General features: G+C 46.9%; 1 protein-coding gene across 2 annotated transcripts in view; it reads right to left on the reverse strand.

Moving 5' to 3' along the window:
* Positions 1 to 1,812: 1,812 nt before the first annotated feature.
* The window catches only part of CCDC150 (coiled-coil domain containing 150), a 39,783-nt gene continuing 15,077 nt past the window's right edge, over positions 1,813 to 26,518 (reverse strand). The window contains exons 13-26 of one of the 2 annotated variants that reach the window (XM_036420810.2): positions 23,871 to 23,984; positions 20,084 to 20,167; positions 18,073 to 18,180; positions 14,720 to 14,848; positions 13,639 to 13,808; positions 12,145 to 12,238; positions 10,977 to 11,146; positions 10,028 to 10,154; positions 5,975 to 6,169; positions 5,562 to 5,630; positions 5,321 to 5,482; positions 4,256 to 4,342; positions 2,346 to 2,465; positions 1,813 to 2,141 (exon numbers count right to left, since the gene is read on the reverse strand). In XM_036420810.2, coding sequence (XP_036276703.1) covers positions 2,025 to 2,141; positions 2,346 to 2,465; positions 4,256 to 4,342; positions 5,321 to 5,482; positions 5,562 to 5,630; positions 5,975 to 6,169; positions 10,028 to 10,154; positions 10,977 to 11,146; positions 12,145 to 12,238; positions 13,639 to 13,808; positions 14,720 to 14,848; positions 18,073 to 18,180; positions 20,084 to 20,167; positions 23,871 to 23,984 — 1,746 coding nt within the window. In that variant the 3' untranslated portion in view covers positions 1,813 to 2,024. Of the gene's footprint in view, positions 2,142 to 2,345; positions 2,466 to 4,255; positions 4,343 to 5,320; positions 5,483 to 5,561; positions 5,631 to 5,974; positions 6,170 to 10,027; positions 10,155 to 10,976; positions 11,147 to 12,144; positions 12,239 to 13,638; positions 13,809 to 14,719; positions 14,849 to 16,354; positions 17,707 to 18,072; positions 18,181 to 20,083; positions 20,168 to 23,870; positions 23,985 to 26,518 lie in introns of those variants that run through there. The other variant, XM_036420811.2, reaches the window with a different exon arrangement.

The raw sequence follows: 26,518 nt of genomic DNA on the forward strand, positions 1-26,518 counted from the left end.
CGGGTGCAGGTTCCAACGTTCAGGTGGAATTCCGCTTTGGTATTGGGCAGGAGGTGAGTGTAGCTTCCGCCTACTCCACTGCCATCTTTTAATACGTTTGTACATTGTAACATGATCGCCATTACAGCCACACTTAACTACCTTACCATCTTGCACAATGATCCTCTTTAGTGGTTGGAATCATTGTTAGGTTCTACCCAAGTTTGATGACTGCAGTACAACACGTCTCTGTCATTGTACTGGGCATTACATTTCTATGGCTTATTTCCTAGTTGCAAGTTTGTAGCCTTAAATAACATCAATCTTACCCCCCCATCTCTGGGTGTTTTAAGATTATGACTCCCCCAAACCTTCAATTAACTAAACCTCCTTACAGAATGTCTGAAGGGACGAATGCCATAGGCGTTAGACCATTTAGGTCACCCACAGATGTGTTCCCTCACTTTGGAAGACCCACTAAATCAGTGGTCGCCAACCCTTCGGACCTCATGGACTCCCAATGGGGGGCCGCTGCTCTAAATAACTGGCCCGGTGTTGGAGACTCAACAAGGAAGTTTAAATTCTCTAGCCAAATTCACAGGAGAGGTATCTACACCAACGTCAACACTCTGTATGGTTCCTGGGTTAACACAATAGCTACTGTCCGTTCATCCTTACGTGCTCCTTCAGAGCCACATCCTAACCACTGGGGCCACGAAGCGTCAACTGTTCCCGCCTTCCCCGCAGATGGACAGCAGACTGTCCTGACGCTCTGGGAACTCGGCCATCAGAGCCCGTCCTGAACCTGTGCTCGTGCCCCTGGTGTGTGAGCGTGCACCGTCCCGCCCGCCAGGGTCCCTCCCCTCGGGAAGTTGCCGGTGCTCCATCAACTTGCTCTGAAAGCCAGTTAACCAGCGAGTCTCACCAAGTAACTACACTTCTCCGGAGGATGCCGAACACTTCAGCCTGCCTCCGAAAAGTCTTCCGTCCTTACATCTATGTTTCCCCAAACCCTACGTAACGGGTGGCAGCGTCTGGCCCACAGGCCGTGTAAGGCCCACGAAATCCTTGGGCCCTGCCATGGCATCGGGTGAGTGAATGAAATGTTTGACCAAACAGAGCAGCTGCTTTTCAAGTTGGTGTTTTGTCTGGCCTGGGAATGACCTTATAAAGACCCCCCATGAGCCTTGGCAGAAAAAGGCGCACCCCCTCCCTTCCACCCCGTTGCTCCGTAGGCTCAGCGGTCGGCTCTGACCCAGGCCCGCTCTGGCTGACCAGCATGTTCTGCCACCACAGCAGGCAGCTCAGCTCGTTCTTCTGAACCAGACACACAACCTGCCTGCTGGGCTCGGCAACTTCTGGAAGGTACGGGACATCCTCTCCGGTTGCCTAGCTGCCCACTTGGTTTGGACCTGATGGTGTCAGCAGTGGCTGCCCTTACCTGAGCAGCAGTTGAGCCGGTTCTGTGCCACCGTGTGCGTAGCTAGTTAGCTCCTCCCCCTTCACGGCTGGGCACAGCGAGCGGGCTTGCTGCTCCTGCCGCGGAGCTTGATGCTGCGGACCCTCCCACAGCCGCAGACGGCTGTACCGACCACCTCGGTGCCCACAGCCTCCCGGGCACCCACATGCTGAGCCCTTACGTAACAGAGACAGTGGTCTCACGGATGGCGCCTGGGAGTCACCTACAGCACAGATTACCATTTTCCAGGCGATTCTATTTCCTAGACGTGAGGCTGGATGTCAGCCGGGGACAGTCCCGAAACCAAGTGTCCTGTCATCGAGGTGCCAGGTGCTTCCTGATAGAATGTACTTAGAAAACAGCAACAGCCTCGATTATCGTACACAAATTAATATAACTTTATTGGGTGGAAAACGGGGAAAGAAAAAGATGGGTGGCTCTGTATCGATTGTCGAGAGTTCATAAAGGGATAAGCTCGGGTCCAATCTTCAGCCCCTGGACGGCGTGCCGGGGCCGTGGCAGCAGGCCAGCCCGGCGCGGCCTCGGTCCCGCGCGGCTATGGTGCGGCTCCTCCGCGGTCAGGGCGTCACTTCCTCTCCAGCTCAGGGTGGTACTTCTTGGGCATAAGCCGAAGGTTCTGTTTGTTCTCCCACCGGTGCAGGATAGACTGGGTGGCGATGGCGTCGTGCCTCTGGTCTTGGTCCTGGTGGGAAGAGATCACACCCAGCACTGCTCAGACTCTGTCTCATTTATTCTCCAACGTGGTGCTAACCTGGGCAGTGGGGGAGGTGGGACTTCTGGGAAAAGTTTAGTCCCCCTGCTTTTCTTGTAGGAGTTAGAGAAAGCCACAGATTAGAAAGAGGAGCTGATGGAGGAGCTGCTGAGACAGCCACGCCGAGATGCCCACCTCTTCCCAGCACCTGCTCTCCTGGGGGAGCCTCTGCAGCCGGTTTTTTGTCAGCTCCAGCTGCAGGCCGTCGAACCTGCACTTAAACCAGCGGTGAGCCTCTTCCAGGTTGGCTGTTATCTGAGCACAGAATGTTATGGTTAAAGTGACAGTAACAGGCGTCTCTGTGTGTTAGTTCAGGAGACTTTCCTCGGAACTACAAGACCCTAACCTGACTGTACGGTCCTGGACCTAAGTGCATCGCACACCTGCGCTAGGTGGGATGGTCATTCCTAATGAGTAGCGAGTGCAGGCGGGCCTGCTGCTTCTCACGCCCTGCTCAGTGCTTCCTGCATGTGGATGAAGGCAAGACAGAAGCCGGGAGAAAATAAGAATGACGTCTAAGATGACGCTCAAGGTTAAAATTTCAAGCCATTCTTTGAAATTTTGACTTATTTTTTAAGACTAAATAGTTCTCCCAAAGTCCCTAAACTGTAAAGCCTGGATTTCCCTGTTGTGCTTTATGAAAGTAGTAGAATCAATTACTGGGAAATGGGACCAGCTTACTGTATGTATTTTTTTATTTCCTTTCTCAGAAATACCTAGACTTTAGCTCAGAAGCACACACGTCCACATTGTCTTCATCAGAGCAAACAGTCCCTCGGACAGTCTGGCTTTGAAGATGAACTGGAAGCCGTAGTCACTTATTTGACAGATACTGGCCGAGTGCTTACACGTGCCTGGCACTTGTCTGAGGATTTGGGACACTTTGGTATTTTGAAGGCAGAGCCAACAGATGTGAATTTACAAGAAGGAGCTTCACTCAAGGGCAGAACTTCTCCTCTAGGATGAAAAGCGAAACGACTGCTCCCCCTTGGACTGCTCCGTGGGCAGCATTTCGTCTCTGATGCTGAGCTCCGAGCGGCCGTTTCTCTCTTGCACGTGCGTTGAGAGCAGGCTCTGGCTCGTTCCCCCCTCTCCCGCCTGGCGCCTGCGTGGAGCAGGTCCTCAGCAGTGGGCCTTGTCCTGCGGTAGCCAGTGGGCAGGTGCAGGACAGAGAGCTCCCCGCGGTGTGAGCGCTGAGAAAGCCACAAAGCTAAGGCATTGTCCAGGTCTGTGTGTGTCCTGGTGACAGTGACAGTCCCGCCCCCCGAAGCAAACCGAACCCCACCTTTCTCCAGCACTTCTACCAGGAGTGGAAGAAAGATGCTTGGAATGGCATTGTGCATCCTGTCTCCTCCTGCATGGCGAACAAGAAGGCAGCTAGCATGGATTGACACTTACGCTGAGCCATCTATCACTAACAGCAGAAGGCGTAACCCTGGCCCACACGGAGGCGCTCGCAGCAGAGGCACCCTCCTAGGCACCTGGGGGCCCCGTTGGCATCCTCTCAGCTGTGTCGCAGGCCACAGTCTCTAATTCCATCTAATTTAACGCTAAAGAAGGGAAAATCGTGGCCAGCTGAAAGCACATCACGTGACATCTTAAGCTTAAGAATCTCTGGAAGGTGAGGGTGGAGATGGGAGACTCATGATTTCTAAGATCCTTTCCAGCTCTAAAACGTTTGACTTTAAATCCCTTCCATAAGCCAACGGGAGATATTAGGGGAAGCAGCTCACGAGTTCGGAGGCTGCTTCTCACCTCCAGGTGGAGACGGAACAGAGCTCCCCTCGCTGGTGCGCGTCACACAGCGAAGCGTTCAGCCCGCCGACGGGCCGGCCTCCCTTCTCGCTGGGGGAGGGGCTTGGGCCTCGGCGTTCTAGTCTTTTCCCTGGGGACCCACCATCTGAATCTAAAAGCAATTCCCGCTGCACGACGGAGCCAGCCTGCGCAGCGGCTCCTGCCTGCTGATGCCTCACGTGGGTGGGGACTGAAGGAAGGGCTACGCTGACCTCGGTGTGCGGCAGGTGGCTGCGTCGGCCCTGCCTTACCTGTTCCGATTCCACACTGGCTTCTTTCAGTTTACTCTCCGTCACCTCCTTACATTTCTTCAGGTGTCTGACTGTTTCCTCCAACTCCTGAAAAGGTGACACAGATTTTTTTACAAAGTTCCAATGGACCGCATCAACCAAAAAGTGTCCACCTTGGACTAAGTGAGCCACCGAACCACGGAAGTGCACCTTCTGCCTTCAGGCCCTGCTCAGCTCACCCTCCCGTGCACACATGCGCACATGATCACAGCTGGTCCTGAGCACGGTTCTCCTGAACGAAGGGGCTAGCTCTCTCCAGGGCTGGAGGGCTACTTCTCATGGAGGGTCTGCTGGAGGACAGGAGCTCGATACCTCCCCAGGTCCCCCTCGAGATGTGATGCTCAGCTCTGCCTTAGGGTGGGAGCAGCTCAGGTCCTGGGACAGCAAAGGAGTACCTGGGCCACAGGGAGGAGCCACGGGCACCAAGTCCCCGCCAACCAGGGCACTCAGCTCAGAAATCTGACTGCTTGACTTGCACCTTGACAGGTGAGCTTTAGTCACTGAAAAAGCGAAAATGGGGCACATGTGCCATAGCTGAAGCCAGGCTTCTCCCTAGACCAGTGGTTCTCAACTTTTCTAATGCCGAGACCCTTTAATGCAGTCCCTCATGTGGTGACCCCCAACCATAAAATTACTTTCGTTGCTACTTCATAACTGTAATTTTGCTAGTTACGAATTGTAATGTAAATATGTTTTCCGATGGTCTTAGGCCCTACAGCAACAGTTCTGAACCTGTGGGTCGCCTATGACCATCGGAAAACACAGGTATTTACATTACGATTCGTAACCGTAGCAAAATTACAGTTATAAAGTAGCAACGACAATAATGTTATGGTTGGGGGTCACCACCACATGAAGAACTGTATTAAAGGGTCGCGGCATTAGGAAGGTTGAGAACCACTGCTCTAGACACTGTGACCCTAGACTCGGTGCAGACGACCACCTGTCAGCCTCTCTCCTGCAGGGTCCAGGAAACCCGGTGCTCTGATGCTGGGTGCTCAGACCCCCGAGCTGAGTCTGACCTACCTGGCATCGGCGCTCCAGCTCCTGCCTCAGTTTCCGCTCCGCCTCTAGGCGCAGCTCCTGCTGCTTGTTCCGCGCCGAGGTGTCGTACTGGCTCTTGGCCAGCAGCTGCATCTCCCTCTGCAGGTTCGTCATTTCAGACACAAATCTCTGGATGCTCAACGACTGGGGCACAGACAGGGAGACAGTTGGGTCCAAGTTTGGGGATTGTGTGAAGGGTAAGCAGAGCCTAGAAATCACCTACCTGCTCATAGTTCTTCTTCTGGTACTGATCCTTGATTAGCTCCATTTGCCTCAATTCCATTTCTATTTGCTGAAAGGAAGCGGGAGACAGCACAGAGAGGTCAGCGGGAGAGCTGGCTCTTTGCCGATAGGGTGACAGAAAGAATCCCACGAGAGATCAGTCACCAGTCCTCCTGGGCGCTCCTCCCGCCCGGTCCCCGTGAAGGGACGGTGGGGAGCTGGGACGCGACCCTGGCAGCTACAGAAACCACACTTGCACACGGCAGAATCATGGCTGGAAGAGATGGTCCCCCAGGGCAACCTGCCTGTCGCGGGCCCAGCTGTCACTCGGGGAGCACGGGGCTGGGAGTGCTCTGAGGCCGTCCTCCCCAGGTCTCAGAGAGACCAAGGAAGTGAGGGGACAGAGTGTTGTACCTTCATCCTCTCCACGTTCTGAGCAGCATTCGCCTTGGCCGACAAGTGGAGCTTGATTTGGGCCTTCTGGGTCTTGATCTTCTCCTTGCTGCCGGCCAGCAGCTTCTCCAGGTCCGTGAGCTTCTGCCGCAGATCCCGGTTGGTGCGCGACACCTCCACGGACCTGCAGTTGGCGTCCTCCAGGGCTCTCCTCAGCTGTGAATGCAGGAAGGTGACATCTTACCCCACTTAGGAGGAAGGCGATGCTCGCCTCTCTCCCTACATTGTGCTCTCTGAACCTGTCTTTCAAAAGGGAAAGTCAGCGAGGCAATAGTAATAGTGCCTGATTAAGTAGGTGAGTGGAGGAACATGCTAAGGGATTTTCAGAATTTTTAACTTTAAAGAACAGTCTTTGTTAGAACAGATAAACCATTTAAATGCAAGTTCAACACTTGCCCTCTTAAGAGCACGGCTTTGGAGTCAGACCTACGTTCAGGTACCAGCTCACCACTGACTTGCCAAGTAACTCTGGGCGATTAACCTTCCGGAGGCCTCAGGTTCATCACAGGAAGGTGTGTGACAGCCGACCGCCCAGGACAGTGCAGCAGCTCAACAAGACGAAGCACAGAAGGCACGCAGGCCTGGCCACCGTCACTGCTCAGGGGCATGACCAGGCCACATGATGCCCAGGACCCAGTGCATGTTTTGTAGCTGAAGGGCTCCACCTGACCCTGGTCCTGTGTCGACAAACACTGGGGACCTCAAAACCAAACTGACCAGGAGGAGCTGACATGGAGGTACCCTGCTTCCTCCCCAGAGCAAGAACTTCTCCCGTTCCTCCTCCTCTGACCAGCCCTTTCCAATCCCATGACATGAGGTCTCTAGGACTGTCCACTTTCTGCCTCACCTGGCCTGCAGACAGGCCCCTGCCCAGTGGGTGTCCCAACCTCCCGATGCCACGGACGTGCCCCTGCAGCTCTGCATCACATCCTTTCTCTGGAACACACTCAGCCCCTCTCATGTCAGACTCCCTTCCAAACCCCACGTCAAAAATATAAACCTGGGGACCTCGCCTTGGGTTCTGTACCAAAGGACACAGGCAAGGCTATCCAGAATACACCACCCACGCGGTCTACAGACTATTAATCATACTAGTCTCCATGGAGGCCAGCCTTTGAGTCCGAGCCCCGACTCCAAGGGCACATCCCTGGAGCCATTCTTGTTCAAAGCGAGCACCCCTGGCAGATCCCTCGCTGACAGGAGCGAGGCAGAGGCTGTGACCTAAGGCACGCAGAGCCTGCCGCTAACACCGCACTCCAGCTGCACCCAGGCTCTCAGTGAAGGCTGCTCCTGACTGAGGGACAGCCCTCGACTACCTACCGTTCACACAGACGCCCTGGAAGCTGCCGCATTTGACGGACACTTCTGGGGGAGTCGCAGCTCAGTTTAGATCACAGCACAAACCAGCGGGTTGCAGGATGACTCCTTCCAGTCTTTCTCTGATGCCTCGACACTCCTGGTGTGGGTCCCGAGGATCCCGGCCCAGAAACGCACCCAGACACCGGGGACCTCCTGCCTGTGAACCCCAGCAGGGCCCCTGGCACTGGAGTCCCTCTGAGCTCACACACAAGGCCACAGCTGCTCACCACCGAGCACGCGTCCCCGAGACAAGGACATCAGAAAAGGAAGAAGAGGGACTGACTTAGATAACGGGAACCCAAGTCAACTGTGAGAGCCGCCAAGAGCTTCGGAGAAGGACGCCAGGGCCTGTGACCATCACTGCAGTCTTCTCCACGGCCGGCAGTGGGGAGCAGCACTAGAGCGAGATGTCTCTCCGGCAGGCCTGTGTCTGACCAAAGGAGGGACTGTTCAACAGGCAACAGGCCCAAAATGGAGTCATGTCCGCTGAGCTCGGTCACCAAACCAAGATGCAATGACAGTTCTGGCTCTGCCAGAAGTAGACCTAACAAAGAACTACCAGCCTACGCTAGTCAGGCCTGTAATACACCTGCACACCTGCCGTGCCCAATGAAGTGACCTCGTAGTAGCCAACCCGCTTTTATGCCTCTGACCCCCGGTCACCGCTCCCTCCTGCCCGCAAAATCCTGCCCGCCGCTCCTTGGAGCTCCTCCCGTCTGCAGATTGGATGCCCCGATTCGAATCAGTTTTCATTCACAAACTCTTACATTTTTACGGTGCCTGTTTATCTTCTAAAATTACTTCAGTTATCTTACAGAGTTTCCCTCCACCTCAGTGCCCTCAGGTCAGTGCCCCGGGATGTGCAGGAGGAAGAGGCACTGCGGGGGGAGAAGCTGGGAGGCGGCCCCTGTGCTGGCAGGCAGTCGGTGCTTCTGCCTTCAGAGCCTCACCTTACGCCAGTGTTTCCCAAACCTTTGACATGTGTGTACCCCTTCTATAATTTTCATAACGCTGAGTTACAAAATGAGAATGTAGAATTAGGCACAGCTAAGCATGGTGCAGTGCATATCCCCACCAAACTCCGGTGCAACGCGTACCCCCACCAAACTCTTCCCGTACTCCTGGGGGTACGCGTACCACACTTGGGAAACACTGCCCTAAACCAATGTCAACCCTTTACTGCACCCCCAGCGACCATCTGTTAGCCTGCCCTCAGCACCTCCGTCACAGCCTGTCCGAAGCTGGGTAATAACGTCTACGTGAGCACTTCCTGTGTCTACGCACTGGGATGAACACTTCACATGCATTTCCAGTTTAACCCTCACAACAAACCTGGAAAGTCAGCACAATGACTTCCATTTTGTCATTAGAGAAACTGACTGAGTTAGCCATGTGCACACAGTAGGTGAGTCACAGCTACTGAGAGGCAGAGCGAGGACTGAGCAGTGCACCCAGCCCCCCCCCCCCCCCCCGCCCCTGACAGCTCACCGGGGTCGCTCCGTGTCCTCCTGGTCTCCCACGTTCGCCATCCTGTTAGAAGGACTTACTGAACAACAATCTCTGACTAAAGGTGCCTTAATGTCAGTGCACCTTATTTTCCACAGAATTTTCTTTTTATAAACTTATTATTTATACAGTGCTTTGCAATTTACAGAGCCCTATAAAGAGTTGAAACCGATTTCGTGAATGGTTTCAGTAAAATGCAATTGCTCAGTGCACCGACTGTGGCAAAATACAGACCAGCTACCCCAACCAAACCTCACAATTGTTTTAATTCCTCCCTCCCCCGTGCTCAGGATACAACACGCAGTGTCCGATGTCTCTGTGACAGTGGCTTTGTTACCTAACTGCTCTCTGTCTCCCACAGAATCCCTGCTGGGCCCTAACACCCAGAGCCCGGAGGAACTGCTCTAGTCTCACACCTGTCTCCAGCTTCTCTTCCTTTCTGCCGACTTCCCGGTGCGCTCAGACCGCCTTCCTGGAACTGTGCTCACACTCACCGCCTCCCGTGCTCACTGCTGGCCACAGCCAGCGGTCCGGTGGCCCGGCCACCGCGGGCGGGTGCACGCCACTTTCGCAGACATTTCCCAGTCTGCTCCGACTGAGAGAGACGTGTCCTCCTCCTGTGCCCACACGTCCTGCTCACGTGTCACCAAGCGTTGCTCGCCCTCTTACATGCGGCACCTGTCAGCTCTGCCGGTCTCAATCCCGTGTCCTTTGCTCACATCAGCCTGCAGCCCAGACCTTCCTAACTTCAGATCCCTCAGCTCACACAGCCCCTGGCCTCCAGGGAGGGAGAGTCCCCTGGTGCTTCCCACCGGTCTCCTGTGGAGAGTGGCGACCACACTGACCAGGGTCAGTTAGCAATGACCATGGCTTCCCTGCGTCTCCGTGTGCCCCGAGGAAGGGAGAGGACGGAGACGGTGACTGTGGCCGCTGGGGGCAGTGCCCTGACTCCCTCCCTCAGCTGGCACTCGCTGGTGGAAAAATGCCCACCCAGCTCCCTTCGCTGGCAGAGACACTATGAAAAGCAGGTTTTGTGTCGGTTTGTGCACAAGACAGGGACGGCCTGACGTCAGTCAGGGGGATTAAAAAAGCCGAAGAACTGTGCCAGGAGCCGGCGCCCCCTCAAGGCCTGCTCTGCCTGGCCCGTACCTCGGCCACCTCCCGCTGGCTCGCCTTCTTGGCGGTCTCTCTCTCAGTCTGAAACTGCTTTCTCAGAGATTCCATGTGCTCAGCGTGCAGCTCTGCTTCCATCTTAGATTCCTCGGTCATGCGCGCTCTGTTTGAAAAGGAGAGGGGAGAAATCACCTTTAAAATTCAGCTTAGGAGGGAGGGGGTCTCAGTGACAGACCAGCCACCGGTGAGTCTCACGGACCTGGAGCTCATTAAAAGGGAAGAAGGCCTTACCTGCAGCGCACAGTCCTTCAGGGGAAAGAGGCCCAGCCAAAAGCATGAGACACGCTGGTTTTAACCAATAATCAGCATTACCCAGAATGTAACATGCACAGTAGGAAAGGCACCTTCCCTGCTGTGTGCAGACCTGGGTACGATGCCGCATGCTCGCCAGCCTAGGAATGCAGACCTACGTGCACATGCTTCCCCTTGGTGTACCTCTCCATGGCACCACCACCTCAGTCACATTCACCTACACCGCTAGGACAAACCTGAGTGGGCTGGCCTCAAGTTGCTGGGTCTGACCTCATCATCTCAGGCCGAAACGGAGGCCATGACTGACATCTGCCTGGACAGACCCCTCTCCTGGTTGGGAAAAGTCCTCCCGGCTCCTGTCACTCCCTTTCCCAGCCATGCTCTGCAGGACACAAGCTTTTGTTAGAAAAGGGCTAGCAGGGACATGCAAGTGGCCCCTCTAACCAGTATCCGTGCCATTTTGGCTTGGTCTTTGCATGGAGAAGCAGCTTGATACCCATCGAGAGCAGAGCTGGACGTAAGAGACCCAGGCAGCCAGTCCCTGCTGCCCAGCTGTGGGGCTCCGGGCAGGGCCCAGCTGGAGCACCAGCTTTGCAGGGGCAGAGGTGTGAGCATGTGAGTGAGCAGCACTGCTCCCCGGGGCCCCCGGTCCCCGTGACGGCACTGCCCTTACTTGCAGGATTCCAAGTCCTGCCGCTCAAGTTCTTTGCAGTCCAGTCTCTCTTGGATGTGGTCAAGCTTTGCTTGCAAGTGGCCGTTTGTCTGGAGCGCTTGCTCCAGGCTCATCGCCAGTTTCCTGTTGTCTTCTCTCGAGACATCCAGAGCCTTCTGCAGGGGCTCCACCTGGAAGAGAAGCGGGTCTTCAAACCCTGTGACATGCACACCGTCCACAGCACCGTGCAGCCACTCCCTGCCCTACATCAAGTGCCACCGAAACCACCCTTCGTTGGAATCAGCAGAGATTCCAGATGCCGGGAATACATGCGAGGGCTAGCGATGGACAATGCTTTGCAGCCAACCTGCTTCATCCTCCTTTTAAAGTTGTTAAATCACCCTTCCTGATCCCATGACCTTCTGGTCTCACTGCCTATAGAGGAGAGACCTGGCAACTGTTCCTGCATACCTTCCAGAAAAAGCTTATTTGTATGAAACATCCATGTGCAGTTTATACACATGCATATGTGTAGATACATTTGAAGGTGCGCACACCTGTGAGCACACATGTGAGGATGTGACCTCTTAGCAGTGGACTCACTCACTCCAGCTCCTTTTTTCTGTTGGTTAACCCTCACCAAAGGATATATTTCCATTGAGTTTTAGAGAGTGGAAGGGACGGGGAGACAGAGAGTGAAGAGACAGAAAAACATCAACATGAGAGACAGACATCTACTAATGCCTCCGACATGCATCCTGACCGGGCCAGGGACAGAGCTTACAACTGGGTATGTGCCCTTGACCGGAATCGAACCCATGACCATTCATTCTGTGGGCTGATGCTCTACCCACTGAGCCACGCCAGCTAGGGCTCTAGCTACTCCTGCTGGAGGGTAAAGTTTTTCTCCAAGCTCTTTAACTTTTGCATACACTTACGCTGATAAATAAAAAGAATGCGAACCATGTAAGGCAAAAAAGAACCAGGCATCATTTTGGTCCTGGATTCCTAATAAATGACTCCCTGTAAGACGGCAGGCCCATTTCCTATTTGTGGAATGTCACTGTTCAAAACTCAGACCTGAAAGAAAGGACATGTACCTGACTGTCCTACTCCATTTCTCCAGAAATGGAAGATGCCAGTAAAACCACACGTCAGCGTTCCCAGTCACAACCCCGCCTCCGCCTACCTCACTGTTGTGCTGGGCATCCACCACCAGCATGCGGGCCTGCCACTGGTCCACTTCCGCCTCCAGCTTCTGCACCCTCTGCTGGTTGAGAGCCCTGGCAATGGAAGTACAGACAGTGACGAGAGAGAAGAGCCCCCAGGAGCGACACCCTGGCTCACAGGGACTTTTCCCAGGAAGCTCGGAGCACAGGTAGCAGGCTGTGGACCAGGATATCAGGGAGCTGGCTGGGCAACCAGGAGCCGCAGCCTCTGGTGAAGAATGAAGGCTCCTACAAATGAGAAACTTCCCCACTTTGGGGCAGGTCTGGCTGGATACATTAAACCAGCAATTTTCAACCAATGGGACACAAGAATTTTTTGTTCTTTTTAAATTTTTATTTAAAAATTTTTTTTTGTACCACAAGAATCTTTAAGACATGCCTATTTGGCCAGGGCACCGACCTCTTTTCCCTTAGAATGCCAATAAAACACTGTCAACAAGCAATACAAAATAGCTTTCTTATGTGAATGAATCAAAATTATACCTACTTTTTTTGTGAGATTGGCAAAAATATATATTTTGGTGTACTGTAGAATTTTAGTATTAGGTTACATTTGCCATGAGGTGAAAAAGGTTGAAAATTGCTGCATTAAGCTCTCAATACATGTCAATAATTAAATTACAGGCTGGTAACTTTATAACATATATAACCTATAAATTACATATAGTTTTGTACCAGTGAATGAATATATTCACATTATCATTTGTACAGGAATTGGTTTGATGTTAAGATTTCTGCTTCTAAAAACACCAGGCACCTAGAATTTTACTGTGACTGGTAAACTATTTTTAATACCATCCCCTTGAATTCCTTTTTACCAGTAAGTGCTAAAGATACATTTATAATATGTACAAGACAAAGATGAGCGCAATAAAGTCTATAAAACTCACTCGTCCACTCATAACACAGAGGCGTCTGCACCGCCAACATGCACATTATCATATATTGTAGAAGCCTTACTAACTCAGACCTTCCGTTCATTAACCTAAAAGGGAAACTTTTATGTAATATTTGAAACATTCAAAGGAGTTTACTAATGAAACATGGCCAGAAGTTCTCAGAATGTTTCATCTAAAATAATAATCTTTAAATGGGACACTAATAAATGGATAATTAATCCAAACTAAAGTAGGCCCTTAGCTTCAATTATCTTGACAGTTACAATTCTGTAGATCCAAAGACAAGTTTAAAGGCATAGAAAACAGCAAGGGTAAAACAACAGATCAGATGAATTTCTAAAACTTTACATCACTATAAAAATATAAGAATTTCAAAATTCTGGAAATCAGGCTGGTTTCGAATCCCAGATCTCCCCTAACTTTAAATTAGCTTCTTCACCATCACCAGGGGTGTGCAGAAGAAGTGCTGTAACTGACTGGTGTCTTGATCTCGGCTCCTCACTGCAGAGCAGCGGGAAATGACAAGGACAAAGACAGAAAAGTCATCTCTGGCACCTTTCTTTCTTGAGGCCTGCGATCTCCGAGTCCCTCCGCCCAAGCTCCATCTGCACCTTCTCCAGAGCGCCTTGCATCTTGCTGTGAGAAGCCAGCACGTTCTCCAGCATGACCGTCACTTTGCAGTTGTCTTCTTTCGCTTCCGCCAGCTGCCGCTGGAAGGTCCCCATCTAACAGGAAAGAAAACCAGGGGAAGATGTCTGATTCTTTCTGCCAAGTCCCATGACTTCCAGGAAAAGGAGTAGGGAACCAACACGGTAGTATGCTAAGAGGAATAATTAAAGTGCATTTTACTCTTATTTTGTTTCTTAAGTGATTGTGACTTTGAGAAAAATAAAACTAGACCTCAGATCCCATGGATCCTACAGAGAACTCTCAAGTGCTTCCTGACTACTGGCATGTCACACACAGCACAGATATTAGCTACAGACACCGGGACCAACGACCTGGCTGGCCTGCTCAGGGCCTGGTCAGCATTCTCTCGGGATGGAAGACCAGGAAGGGAAGGCGGAGGGACTGGACGATGCTGCACCTCCCAGCCCTCAGCGGCGAGGCCAGGTCCAGCACTGCTGTCACGGAGACGTTTGGGATGGGACCTGTCTTCACTGAGCACACCCCCCGCTGAAGTAGAGAGCAACTAATGACAAGAAATACCGTGTTTCCCCGAAAATAAGACATCCTCCGAAAATAAGACCTAGCGCATGGAAAGATAAGACATCCCCTGAAAATAAGACCTAGCGCAACTTTGGGAGAAAAAATTAATATAAGACACCGTCTTATTTTCGGGAAAACGGGTAGTAGCTGTGAACATCATGTTCATAAAGCAAGAGGCGGCAGGCTATTAAAAAGATCAAATGTGCTGCAACAAAAAAAATTAGGACTTTTTTGATTAAAACAGGAAGATGAAAAATATTGGGAGTGGAATTATGCGTTTTTAAGGAAAACATTTTAAAAGCGTTTCTAAAGTTTTCTTAAAAAAAAAAAAATCCTCCTCTGATCAGTCCTCACAAAGCAACAAGGCACGGAGGCAGGGGCTGTGAGCCGCCAGCCTCCTCAGTGACCCTCTCGGCAGGACGCCCACCTTCTTGCTCTCCCTGTCCTCCAGGGCCTCCAGGTCCCCTTTCAGCTTCTGGCTCTCCTTCAGCGCCGCATCGCGACACTTCACCACCTGTGAGAGCTCCTCTTCGTTCTTTTCCAGGATGGACTTTACCTTAGGAGAACGAGGACCAGCATCACTCTCCCAGAGCACAACAATCAGCATCAGAGCGAGACACAGCCACAGAGAAGCCAGGCCTACACTGTCCAGTTAGATGTGCTATTTACTACTATAAATGAAGCCAGTTTTATTAGCTGTTTTTCCCCCTAAAAAAAACTCCAAAACGAAAAGACATTTGTGTGAATAAACGAGCAAACCCAGTATCTGACCATCGCCACGAAAGGGCAGAATACGGGATGAGGGAGCTGAGGCTATGAGGTGATGTGAAATGGGGCCGGGGCTTCTGCCTGTATCCACAGCTCATGCCTTTCTGTGGCTGCCCAGTCCTCTGCCGTGTGGCTGCACCACAGCTACTAACCCATTCACCTGCTGGACCTGAGTGGTCTCCAGCTTTCGGCGATTAGAGAGACAGGTGCTGTGAACAACTGTGTACAAGTCTTTGTGCAGACAATGTTTCCATTTATCTTTGGTAGGTACTTAGGAGTGGAATGGCTGGGTCATATGATAGGAGTATGTTTCATTTTTAAAGAAGCTATCAAATTATTTTCCAAAGTGGCTGCACCATTTTACATTCCCTTAGGCGGCTGTGAGAAGCCCAGCTGCTCCACATCCTCACTGACACTTGGTCTGATCAATCAGTTTTCCCCTTTTAGACATTCAAGTAAGTGTGCAGTAGTAACTCATAGTTTAAGTATCAAGCAAGAATGGATGCTATAAAAAGTTTTCTTTGGAAAATATTTTCTGACGTTCAAGTTCTTAGGGCTTCTATTCATGTATTTCTATTTTAAAATTAGGCTTTAACCAAACAACTTAATTTGAACACTAAGATTAGGTAGATATTTTAAATTAAAAAATAAATCAAAATTAGATTTTAGAAATGTCAATTTAAGCAAAATCTGATATTTTCTATGTCCAAAAACAATTATGCGAGAGCCAGAATGGTTTCTATTTGTATCATCAGTATCCCCTATTTGTGAGAACCTAATTTCCTGTTTCTCAGACCTTCAGACATTATCTTTCAGGATTGTTACTACTATTCTTCATCTATATATATAAAAGCCTAAGCGACTGTTACAACCAAATGACCAGAATGACCAGTTGACTAGTCACTATGACACGCACTGACCACTGGGGGGCAGATGCTCAATGCAGGACCTGCCCCCTGGTGGTCAGAGGACTCCCACAGGGGGAGCGCCACTCAGCCAGAAGCCGGGCTCACAGCTGGCTAGCACAGCTGTGGTGGCAGGAGCCCCTCCTGACTCTGTGGCAGTGCTGCCAGGATGAGTGTGAGCAGCATGGTGCTTGGCCCCGGCTTGGGCTCTTCCCTGGCCACCTGCAGCTTGGCATACTGCTACATCCCCTGAGGGGTCTCAGCTTGCGAGAGGGTGCAGGCCAGGCTGAGGGACCCCCTTTGTCTCCCCACCCTGCACAAATCCGTGCACTGAGTTACTTGTTGAATATAAACTTCAAATTTCCTAATAATTTATGGTCTTTACTTACCGAATCTCGTTTAAGAAAATATGATGCCTCGTAAGTTTTAAATGGTCTTGAGGCAAGAATGTCTATTTTACCTTCCAGTCTTCCCTCCATGGTTTTAATAGCATTCAAAAGAGTCTTTAGAGAGATTCGAGAGTCCCCAGTGTCATGAGATCTCGCAGAAGTCAGGGCAGGTGCAAAGGTCACATGGCGTGTGGAGCTGGGAACAACACTGGGCAGACCCACGGTTCTTTCCTTTACGCTGGGTCTACAGCTCTCAAGAAATTTCGAAGACGCAGGCCTCTCCGGAGATTTCCTTCTTCTTGGAGGCATCACCAATTAAAAACAATAAGCTAAACTAAACTAAACCAAACCTAGTTATTTTTCAGAGTGTCTCCTTTAATAGGCGGCACAACAACGTTCTAAGCAAAGCCGTGATGGAAAGTATAACGTGAAAAGTGTTCGTGCTTTCGGAATGAAGAAATCCCACTGAGAGTCTGTCCCAGCCAAGAAGCAGCCCTTCATCAAATCCCTGAAGGAGAGCACGTCTGGACCAACAGTCAGATAGCCGGTTAGAACCCCAGCAGGATTCCATTTGGAGACACATTCTACTTCCTTGGTTACCGAAGGGGCACACACACGCATTACAGCTACAGAAATTATACTGGCTGCCAGAGAGTGGCAGAGATGTTCTTAAAAATCACATCTTCGGTAAATTTGTAAAATATTGAAATGAATCACTTTTTTTCAGTAACATATTCCTGGATTATTTTCCTCACAAAATATTTTATATATCTTATTTATCTAACTTCCTTCATTGGTTAAAATGTTATCAATCTCACCCTAGGTGGGTGGCTCAGTTGGTTGTAGCTCTGTCCTGTACGCCAAAAGGCTGCTGGTTCTTTCCCCACTCAGGGCATATACCCAGGTTGTGGGTTTAATTCTGTATCTCTCTTTCTCCCTTCCTCTCTCTAAAAAAAATAAATAAATAAATAAATAAATTAAAAATGTTATCAATCTCAACAGTCACCATGCTGACAAGCAAGCACCTGCTCTGCTAACACCTCTTTAAGGAAGCAGCTGATGCAGGTGTGTCTTGTTGCCTATAATTCAAAATCCAGAGAGACTTGTTCCTCACGCCGAAAGTTACAAGGCTCCCTTGTAACGTGCTTCCTACGATGCTCACGATACAAACTGCTTTGTTTCTGAAAGTCCTGCTTCCTGCTCCATGGCGAAGTTTACTGAACACATGCCTAAGCCTCCAATCAGCGCGTGAGCGAGCTTCAGGCAGCTCTGTGCACTCGTCGATGGCTGAGCAGAACCTTGTATACACTGTGTGTTTAAAGAATGCTTGCTGCCGAAACCGGTATGGCTCAGTGGATAGAGCATCAGACTGTGGACTGAAAGGTCCCGGGTTCAATTCTGGTCAAGGGCATGTACATTGGTTGCAGGCACATCCCCAGTGGGGGGGGTGCAGGAGGCAGCTGGTCGATGTGTCTCTCTCATTGATGTTTCTAACTATCTATCCCTCTCCCTTCCTCTCTGTGAAAAATCAATAAAATATTTAAAAAAATATATATATATGTAAAAAACAAAACAAAACAAAAGAATGCTTGCTGGGCTGAGTTAAGGGGGAGGATATTCATCTTTCTGGCATGTATGATAAGTGGGAAAAAGGCATCCATGTCTTAAAAACAAGTTAAAACAGCTGAGCAGCCACCTGTTGTAGCTGTCAATCACACCTGAGTGTATTTGTCCTCCAGAGCTTTGTTCAACTTGCGCAGTTGGTCATTCTGTGAACTCATTTCATTGAAAGAATGGAGCTGCTCTTCCAGCTGTGTCACTTTTATCTAGGGAAAAGGCAAACGAGTAATAAAAACAAGCCTCATTAATAAGATACTGCGTGTATATTTATATACTCCCAAAGGAAAAAAGATTGCATGAGTTTCAAAATAAATTCAGAGAATCCCTAAAACCAGTAAAACGCAATCCTAAGTTTTTCTAATAATGCAAAGAATGTTATCTCAACTGAAATACGTAGCGACTTCATCAGCTAAAACAAGCTAAGTCCATTTACATGTAAAGAGATAATTCATTTGGCTTCTATGGCTTATGGAAACTCCAAATTAACACATTGTGGGCCAGTAGTTTTATTGCTAGCTTTACCCAAACATCAACCTATGAACCCAATGGGAAGTGCTGTGTAACTGAAGACTTTCTAATGTGCCTCTCTTTCAGCACAACACGACTGTCCTCACGCCCCACACTCCTCAGGTCCTCTGCCCTGCCTCCCTCTGGGCACTCGGTAAAATGCCTTAACGCTGGTCAGATAACGTGCTCTTATCGATGGCCCTTAGTTTTTACAGTGAACTTCTTATTCGGTAGGATTTCTAACTCAGGACGGTCAAATGGGAAAGGAAGGACACAGAAGCCAATGCATCCCAAGGCCCCAGATTTCGTGTGTTTCTGCCATGACTTCCCACGCAGCTCCATGGCCACCTCATCAGCCGCGTCAGGAACAGCAGACACTCGGGCCAGGTCACATCTGCACATTGTTTCAAGGGTCCAAATATACACAGACGGACATGGATGCAGGTACTCAATATAACACTACGACCTGTGCACGAATTCGTGCACTGGGCCTCTAGTCCTATATAATAAAAGGCTAATATTCAAATCTGAACAGTGAAAGGATCAGTCACTGTGATGCACACTGACCACCAGGGGGAGTCACTCAATGCAGAAGCTGCCCCCTGGTGGTCAGGGTGCTCCCACAGGGGGAGCACAGTCAGCCAGAAGTTGGGCTCATGGTTGGGGAGCGCAGCAGTGGTGGGAGCCTCTCGTACCTCCTTTGGAAGCATTAAGGATGTCCTTAGGAGCGGACCTAAGTCATCAGTCAGACATCCCTGAGGGCTCCTGGACTGGGAGAAGGTGCAGGATGGGCTGAGGGACCCCCTGAATACAGGAATTTCATGCACTAGGCCTCTAGTATTTATATAATAGAATACTAAGCAGCACTTTAAACCAAAGAATTATAACACACAACACAGATGAATCTCTCAATAACAATGTTGGATGAAAGAAACAAGATACAAAAATATATACACTGTATTATTATTTAAAGTTCAAGTAATGGAACCATTAATCTGAGGTGTCAGAAGTGGGGATGGGAATTACTTTTCTTGGAGATAGTGAGTGGGAAAGGCTATATATACAATGAGTTCTGGAATGTTCTATTTCTTGATCTGAGGGCTGATCATATAATTAGCTTTACTTTGTGAAAATTTACTAGGCAGTGATTTGTGTACTTTTCTGTATATGTGTTATAGTTCAATAAAAACGTTATTAAAACAAAACAAAACCTTTGCAAAGGAAGAGTTCATTCATCTATTCTGGTGCCTCAGAGTAACAATTTCCAGGGTTATTTCTCTTTAGGAAAGTTAGAAAAAAATCAGCAAAGAGAACACGGGCTTTCTACATTCTCAGTAAATGACCTTGCATTAAACTATTATGATAAAGCTTCACAGAATGGTCTTTGGCTTCGAGATTTAAGGTTTTACCATTATACTACAGGTACTATAAACAGAAGTCACCTAGATTTTAATGAAGTAACAAAATTAGGGAGGTTCAAAGACTGACCCAAAGTTATGTAATTAGTAAATGACAGACTAGGTCCTCTCAAAATTCATCAATATTTAGTCTGACAACTAGCATTAAAAGTTAGACAAAAATTCAGAAAATAAAACTTCATACCTGGAGTTTTCCCTTTTCATAGGCCAGCTTATTTTTACTCTGAGTAATTTTTCCCAAGGCATTTTCCATCTTCTGTCGGGCAATCTGATGAAGCAAGCACAGACATGGATTAGTGCACCAGGCAAGCAAGGGAACCATCATTTTCTTTTTAAATAAGTATCTGCACCTCACCATTTCATACCAACCAACCAGGAGGCCTACTTAGTGGCTCCAGCTGCCTCTTCTCCCTCCCTAAACAGCCGAGTACTACTCTGCAACACGCTTGGCAGACAAGGAGAGCGAGTGCCTCAAGCATCCCACAGGCACTTCTTTATTTATGAATTCTATCTTTCTACATCAATTCTTCCTTTGTAGCTGTGATCCAGCCCAGACGTGGGGGCTGTATCAGTGGTTACAGGATTACAGTTTGGGATCAGACAGTTCTTGAAGAGAATGGGACGTGCAAATGGTCACAACTCTCAGGCCGTAGGAGAGGCTTCCACTATCAGTGTCAAGGCAGAAACGGAAAACACTGTGTTGATCAAAACCTGAACACGGTGTTATTTGGGACAAACATTACTGAAAGCTCTCATCATTCATGAATTTACATATTTTCATCATTCCAATAGCCTACTTAATAATGACATTTTCCCCATGTCTTTTCCACCAAACTTTGTCAGAGAAACAAGTATTTCTTTTGATTAAATTTTGGGCCTTCTTGGTACTTTGGGAACAATTTAGTGATTAAATGGGGAAGTTTCACCCTTCATAATAAATGTCAGTGATGTCCTGATAACAAGAAACAATGATGTCAAAAGTATCTTCACAAATCAACTGTAATACAGACACAGCAAATCCTCCATCATTCAAGCTGCCCATTGAACTACAGACCATCTGCAGTGAATCTGGAGTTTAAGGTCCTGGGAAATATTGACATAATTCATTATTTCTGGCTTACATTTGCTTTATTTGTGAATAAAGAACAGAGAACCTCTTAGGCATTTAAAGCCAAAGAATTTAGACTTTTGTGTTATATTCAACTTTGGGCAAGTTGATAATGATGAAACCATATATGTAGGGATATTAATTTACAAGGAGAAATTCTTCATTATCTCTGACAGTTACAGCTATTCTTTAGCCATCACTTTGTACTGCCTTTTATTTCAAGTGTTGTGAATTCAACACACTTATTTCCAAGTAAAAGAAAAGACACACTTCAAACTATACTGCTATATAATAACATGTAACTCATATTTTTCTCTGTTCGAAATATATTCATCATTGCACCAGAGGGGATACTAGTTTAGATTTTGTTTTCTCCTCAGTAGTTGCCTGAACTAGAAAAATTAGGACATTTTAGACAGTCTAGACTTGATTAAAAACACACACACACATAAGAGTCATTAGTCCTTGTATACCATCTACTCTAAAATTACAAACATTCAATATAAAGATATATACTGAATATTAGGTATCAGTGGGCTATTAACTATTATGACCATCTATGTATGTGTCTTATCAAAGCAATATTAATGCATGTATAATATTCATAATCATACATTGTTTCTTAAAGTTTAAAAAAAAATCTGTGTTGCTACCACTAAGGCAAAGGAAAATATTTTTTTAAAAGCATTCAGACCGATAAAGTATTGGTTTCAAAATAACCTAAGGGAAATGTGGACTGCCATAAAAAAAATAGAAGGCTAATACTAATGTATTACCATAAAATTCATCATCAATTTTCTGTCTGTGGAAGATATACAGGCCTCTTTACCAAAACTTTTCTATTTTAGAAACTCTGATGTAAAATCATTCCATGACTGAAATATTATAGTTTGGGATTATGCTTCAACCATATCTTCAGTAAAAAAAATATATGGCCGAAACCAGTTTGGCTCAGTGGATAGAGTGTCGGCCTGTGGACTGAAAGGTCCTGGGTTCGATTTTGGTCAAGGGCATGTATGTTGGTTTCGGGCACATCCCCGGTGGGGGATGGGCAAGAGGCAGCTGATCGATGTTTCTAACTCTCTGTCCCTCTCTCTTCCTCTGTAAAAACTCAATAAAATATATATTTAAAAAAAATAAAAATATATATATATGGAAGGATGGCCAGTAATGCTGCAAAAATAGCTAAACCATAACTGTAAAACCCTGATTATTAAAATTCAGTTCCAAGTTCTATAAATCAATGTGCCCCAAAGTGCTGTAAAGTGTAGGGATAGTGTATAAAAACACCAAGGGCTAGATTTAACCTAAAATATGCCAGCTAGAACAAATACTAAACACTCAAGAATCACTTAGCTTTCTTGGAATGTGGAAAGGCTTTTCATGTTATAACTTATACAACACACGCTCATGTGTGGCAATAAGAGGTCAGACTACAAGGAAGCTTTATGGAGAATTTCAAGTGTTAACTCTCAAAGAGCAAATTACACTGCCAGCACTTAATGGAAATAGGTTTACTAGTATTGTTAAGATTAAAAAATAACCCAGAAATCTCAACCTCATTCCTCAGCCAGCTACAGCCGACTGCAGTGCGTGCCAGCACCCGTGGTCAGAGAAGATCCTAAGAGGAGAGGCACAGGTCTGCAGCTGGAGGGGTGGGCTCTCACTGGGAGACCTTATCAAGAAGCATGGTCTGCAGGCAAGAATCAACCTTGACCAAATGACTGGCAAGATCTGTCAGAGTCAGTAGCAAGGTGAGGCCACAGGCCTGCTCACAGTGTGGGCGCAGGCTGAGGCGGTCAACCAGAAGGAGATGGGGGACAAAGCCCCGCTGAGCCCTGGCCAACAAGCAAAAGGCATGAAGGGATCTTGTCTTGGGGGAGGGAGGACTGGCCTGAGGCGCCTCCGAGAATTAGCCAGTGCCTCTAGTCACTCCAATAGCAGCTCAAAGGCTTTCTTACCCAGGGTCAATTCAGATACCTAGAGTTCCATAAATGTTAGATGCCTGATATATGCTTTACATGTATTAACTTAATCCCCTGAACAACCCTCAACCTCCAAATAATAGTATTATCATCCCCATTTTGACAGATTTAAGAAACCAAGGCTCAAAAAGGTTAAGCAGCACAATCAAGAATCGCAGCCAAGATGGAAAAGCCTAGGCAGGCTGGCTCTAAAGCTGTGAACATGTACAAGGACTTACATTTACTCTGTAATTTTTCACAGTTGAAGTAACGAGCAGCTTATGACACAATTTAAGAGAATTTAGTTCAGATTAAGATAGACTCACATTAGGGCCTCCATGGAATTTCCAAAGATTATTTGCATGTTATAGAAGCAATAATTAAATTTCAATTATTCAAAGGCAATAGGAAACGTATTCACTCTTCACAGGCCAATCATCTCTTTAAAATCCCCTTTACCACTTGGAGAAGATATTTTAAGAACTTTGCCATTTATTTGGAATGCACTGGCCTTGTTAAGTAGCTGTTAGAAATCAAACTTACAAATGATGACCTAATGGAGGAAGCTGTCAAACGGGGAAAATGCAAGTTTCTTCTTCACAATTCCTGAAGAGCAGATGTTTTTAAAACATTAGCAATCCTTGTGCTTTTCAGCATTCTAGATCATCTGTGTAAGCAGATGTTTAACAGCTGCCTTAAATAATTGTTTTCTTAACTCCTCTGTTGTTGGACTCTATAGGAGTTTATGCCACATTTAGCTTGAGTTCTTCAGGCCTCATGGTAATCAGGGAAGGAGGCAGGGAGGGAGGAAAGGAAACCCATCTCCTGACCTCAGGTCTCTCTTTTTAAAAACTCATCAGTCATTACTTCCTACTTAAGACTGACCTTTTCATACCCACCCCATGGTAGTCAGCCTCCTCTTGCTGAAGCTTCAGGTAAGCCAACTGATCAGCCAGGTCCTTATTCTTTGCCTCCAGAGCCTGCAGGCTGAGGGTTAATGTGTTTACGTCTACCTTTGAAAAGCAAAAGGAGAAGAGAAATCCATTTGCTACCTATACATAGACCCCTTAAGCCAGAGCCAAAAACATTAACTTATTTAAACATGGCATTTCCAACTGTAGAATAGAAAGTAACTCATGAACATGTTCTCTACCTTTTTATTTGGGGATTTCCAACCCGATTGCGCTATGATTTTAAAAATGATATTTCTTTTCTTCTATATTTTTTTCAACTTTTCTATTAGTCGTCAGCAGAAGGGTTTTTATAAATTTACACTGTTTACATTTACTAGAAATGGAAGTTCTTCTGATACTTGGCATTTACTTTAATATTAATAATTAACCAAATACAAATCTAAAAGCATATGTTCAATATTTGATATGCTGACAATTACAACATACTGCTGAGAGAAATTTTGAAAAAAAAAAAAAAGCACCACACGAAGTAAAATAGAGGAGTAATTCATATTTATGTATAAGTGGACTCAGGCAGGTCAAACCCACGTTGTTCAAGAGTCAACTGAATATGTACACAGTAAGTATTTCTCAGCCATCAGAAGAAAAGCAGTGCTGACTGATACATGAAACAATGGGAGATACTTCACATCCAGTAAGATGGATAGAATAAATTTTTATTTTATTTTGGTAATATTCAGGTAAAACCGATAGACCTTAGTAGGAGTTCTTACATTATTTAATGCTGCTTCTAATTTATCACAGAAGTTACTTCCCAAAACTGCTCATCCCAGCTGGATTGAAAGAGTATTTTGGAAATGAGGCCATGTTTATATACAAGTAGCCCACACTATACATCTACTAAAGATCCAGAGGATTTTTGCCTTGTGGAATTTGAAACAATAGAGCAAGTGGCAAAGCTACTGAGGTATGTCCAGAACGTTTTTATTTTTTAAGCAAGTACAACAAGCCTTGGGGAGTCCAGTCTGGGGAAATCTTGGACTCATGAACATCCTTTAACATTCTGCTGAAACAACATTGAGCTAGGAGGATGGTGACTGCTGTTTGTGTGATAATTTTTTGTTTGTTTGTTTGTTTTTTGTTAAAGCAGACAATGACAGTGAGGATGTGGAGACACGGGAATCCTCATACATTGCTGGTGGCATTGATTATAAAAAATGGTAGTCACTTTGTAAAAGGTTGGCAGTTTCTTTAAATGATCAACAGAATTATCACGTGACCCAGTAGTTTCACTTCTGGGGAAAATATACCAAAGAAAATTAAAAACATATGCTCACCAAAAAACTGTGTACATTCACTGCATTATTCTTAGCAGCTGAAAAGTGGAACAGCTTGAATGTTTATCAATTGAGAATGGATAACAAGATATGATATATTCATACAGTGAATATTATTCAGCTATAAACAGAATCAAGTACTGACATATGCTACAATATGGATAAACCTTGAAAGCATCATGCTAAGTGAAAAGCAGCCAGATCCAAAAGACTACATACATACCGGTTGATTCCTTTTATATGAAATGTCCAGAAGAGAGAATCCAGAGACAGAAAGGAAAACACTAGTTGCCAGGGGCTGGGGTAGGGGTGAATAGGGAGTAACCGCTAACAGGTACTGGGTTTCTTTTTGCATAATAAGGTTCTAGAATTAGAAAGTGGTGATGTTTGCAGGAACTTGTGAATATACTAGCCACTGAACTGTATAATTTAAGAAGGTGAATTTATGATATAATTATATCCTAATAATACACCTGACAACAACATGCACCTGAACCATACCTTGAATAATATACAAAAGTTAATTTGAATAGGATCGTAGACCTCTTGTAAAACCTAAGATTATAAGCCTTCTAGAGACGAACAAAGGAGAAAATCTTTGTAATCTTACTTGAAATTTCTTATGATATGACACAAAAAGTATGATCCATAGAATTTGAAAGATTGATAAACTAAGCATCAAAATATAAAACTGCTCTTTGAAAGAGCATAAAAAGATGAGGCATAAAATGGGAGAAAATATATGTAACACATATATCTGATAAAATATTTGTATGTATATATAAATTTTTTCTTCAGAATATGAGACTGACTATATTTTAAAATCTCTGAAAAAATCAACAGTAAGAAAGCAAACAATTGAATGAAACATGGTTAAAAATTTTGAAGAGACAATTCAAGTTGTGGATGGCAAATAAGCAGATGAAAACACGTTCATTGTTATTGTCATTGGAGAAATGCAAATGACAGCCACAATCATCTACCACTGCTCATTAGTCACAAGGCTGACCAAAAAGCACTGACAATACCAGGCGCTGGTAAGAACGGAGATACACTGCAGCTCATGTGCACTGGTGGGAGTGTAAGGTGATACACGTCCTCTGGAAAACAGCTGAGCAGTCTGTTATTCAGACATATACTTACCACAGCTCATGGTATTTACCCAAGAGAAATAAAAATGTATGTTCACATGTGAACTTTTACACAGGGAACAATCCAAATAGCCTTAATTTGGCAAATGGGTAAAGAAACTGTGATACAACTAGATGCTGGAACACAACTATGATACAGCCACAT

Source organism: Pipistrellus kuhlii, unplaced genomic scaffold (genome assembly GCF_014108245.1).
Source record: "Pipistrellus kuhlii isolate mPipKuh1 unplaced genomic scaffold, mPipKuh1.p scaffold_m20_p_7, whole genome shotgun sequence".
Lineage (NCBI taxonomy): Eukaryota > Metazoa > Chordata > Mammalia > Chiroptera > Vespertilionidae > Pipistrellus > Pipistrellus kuhlii.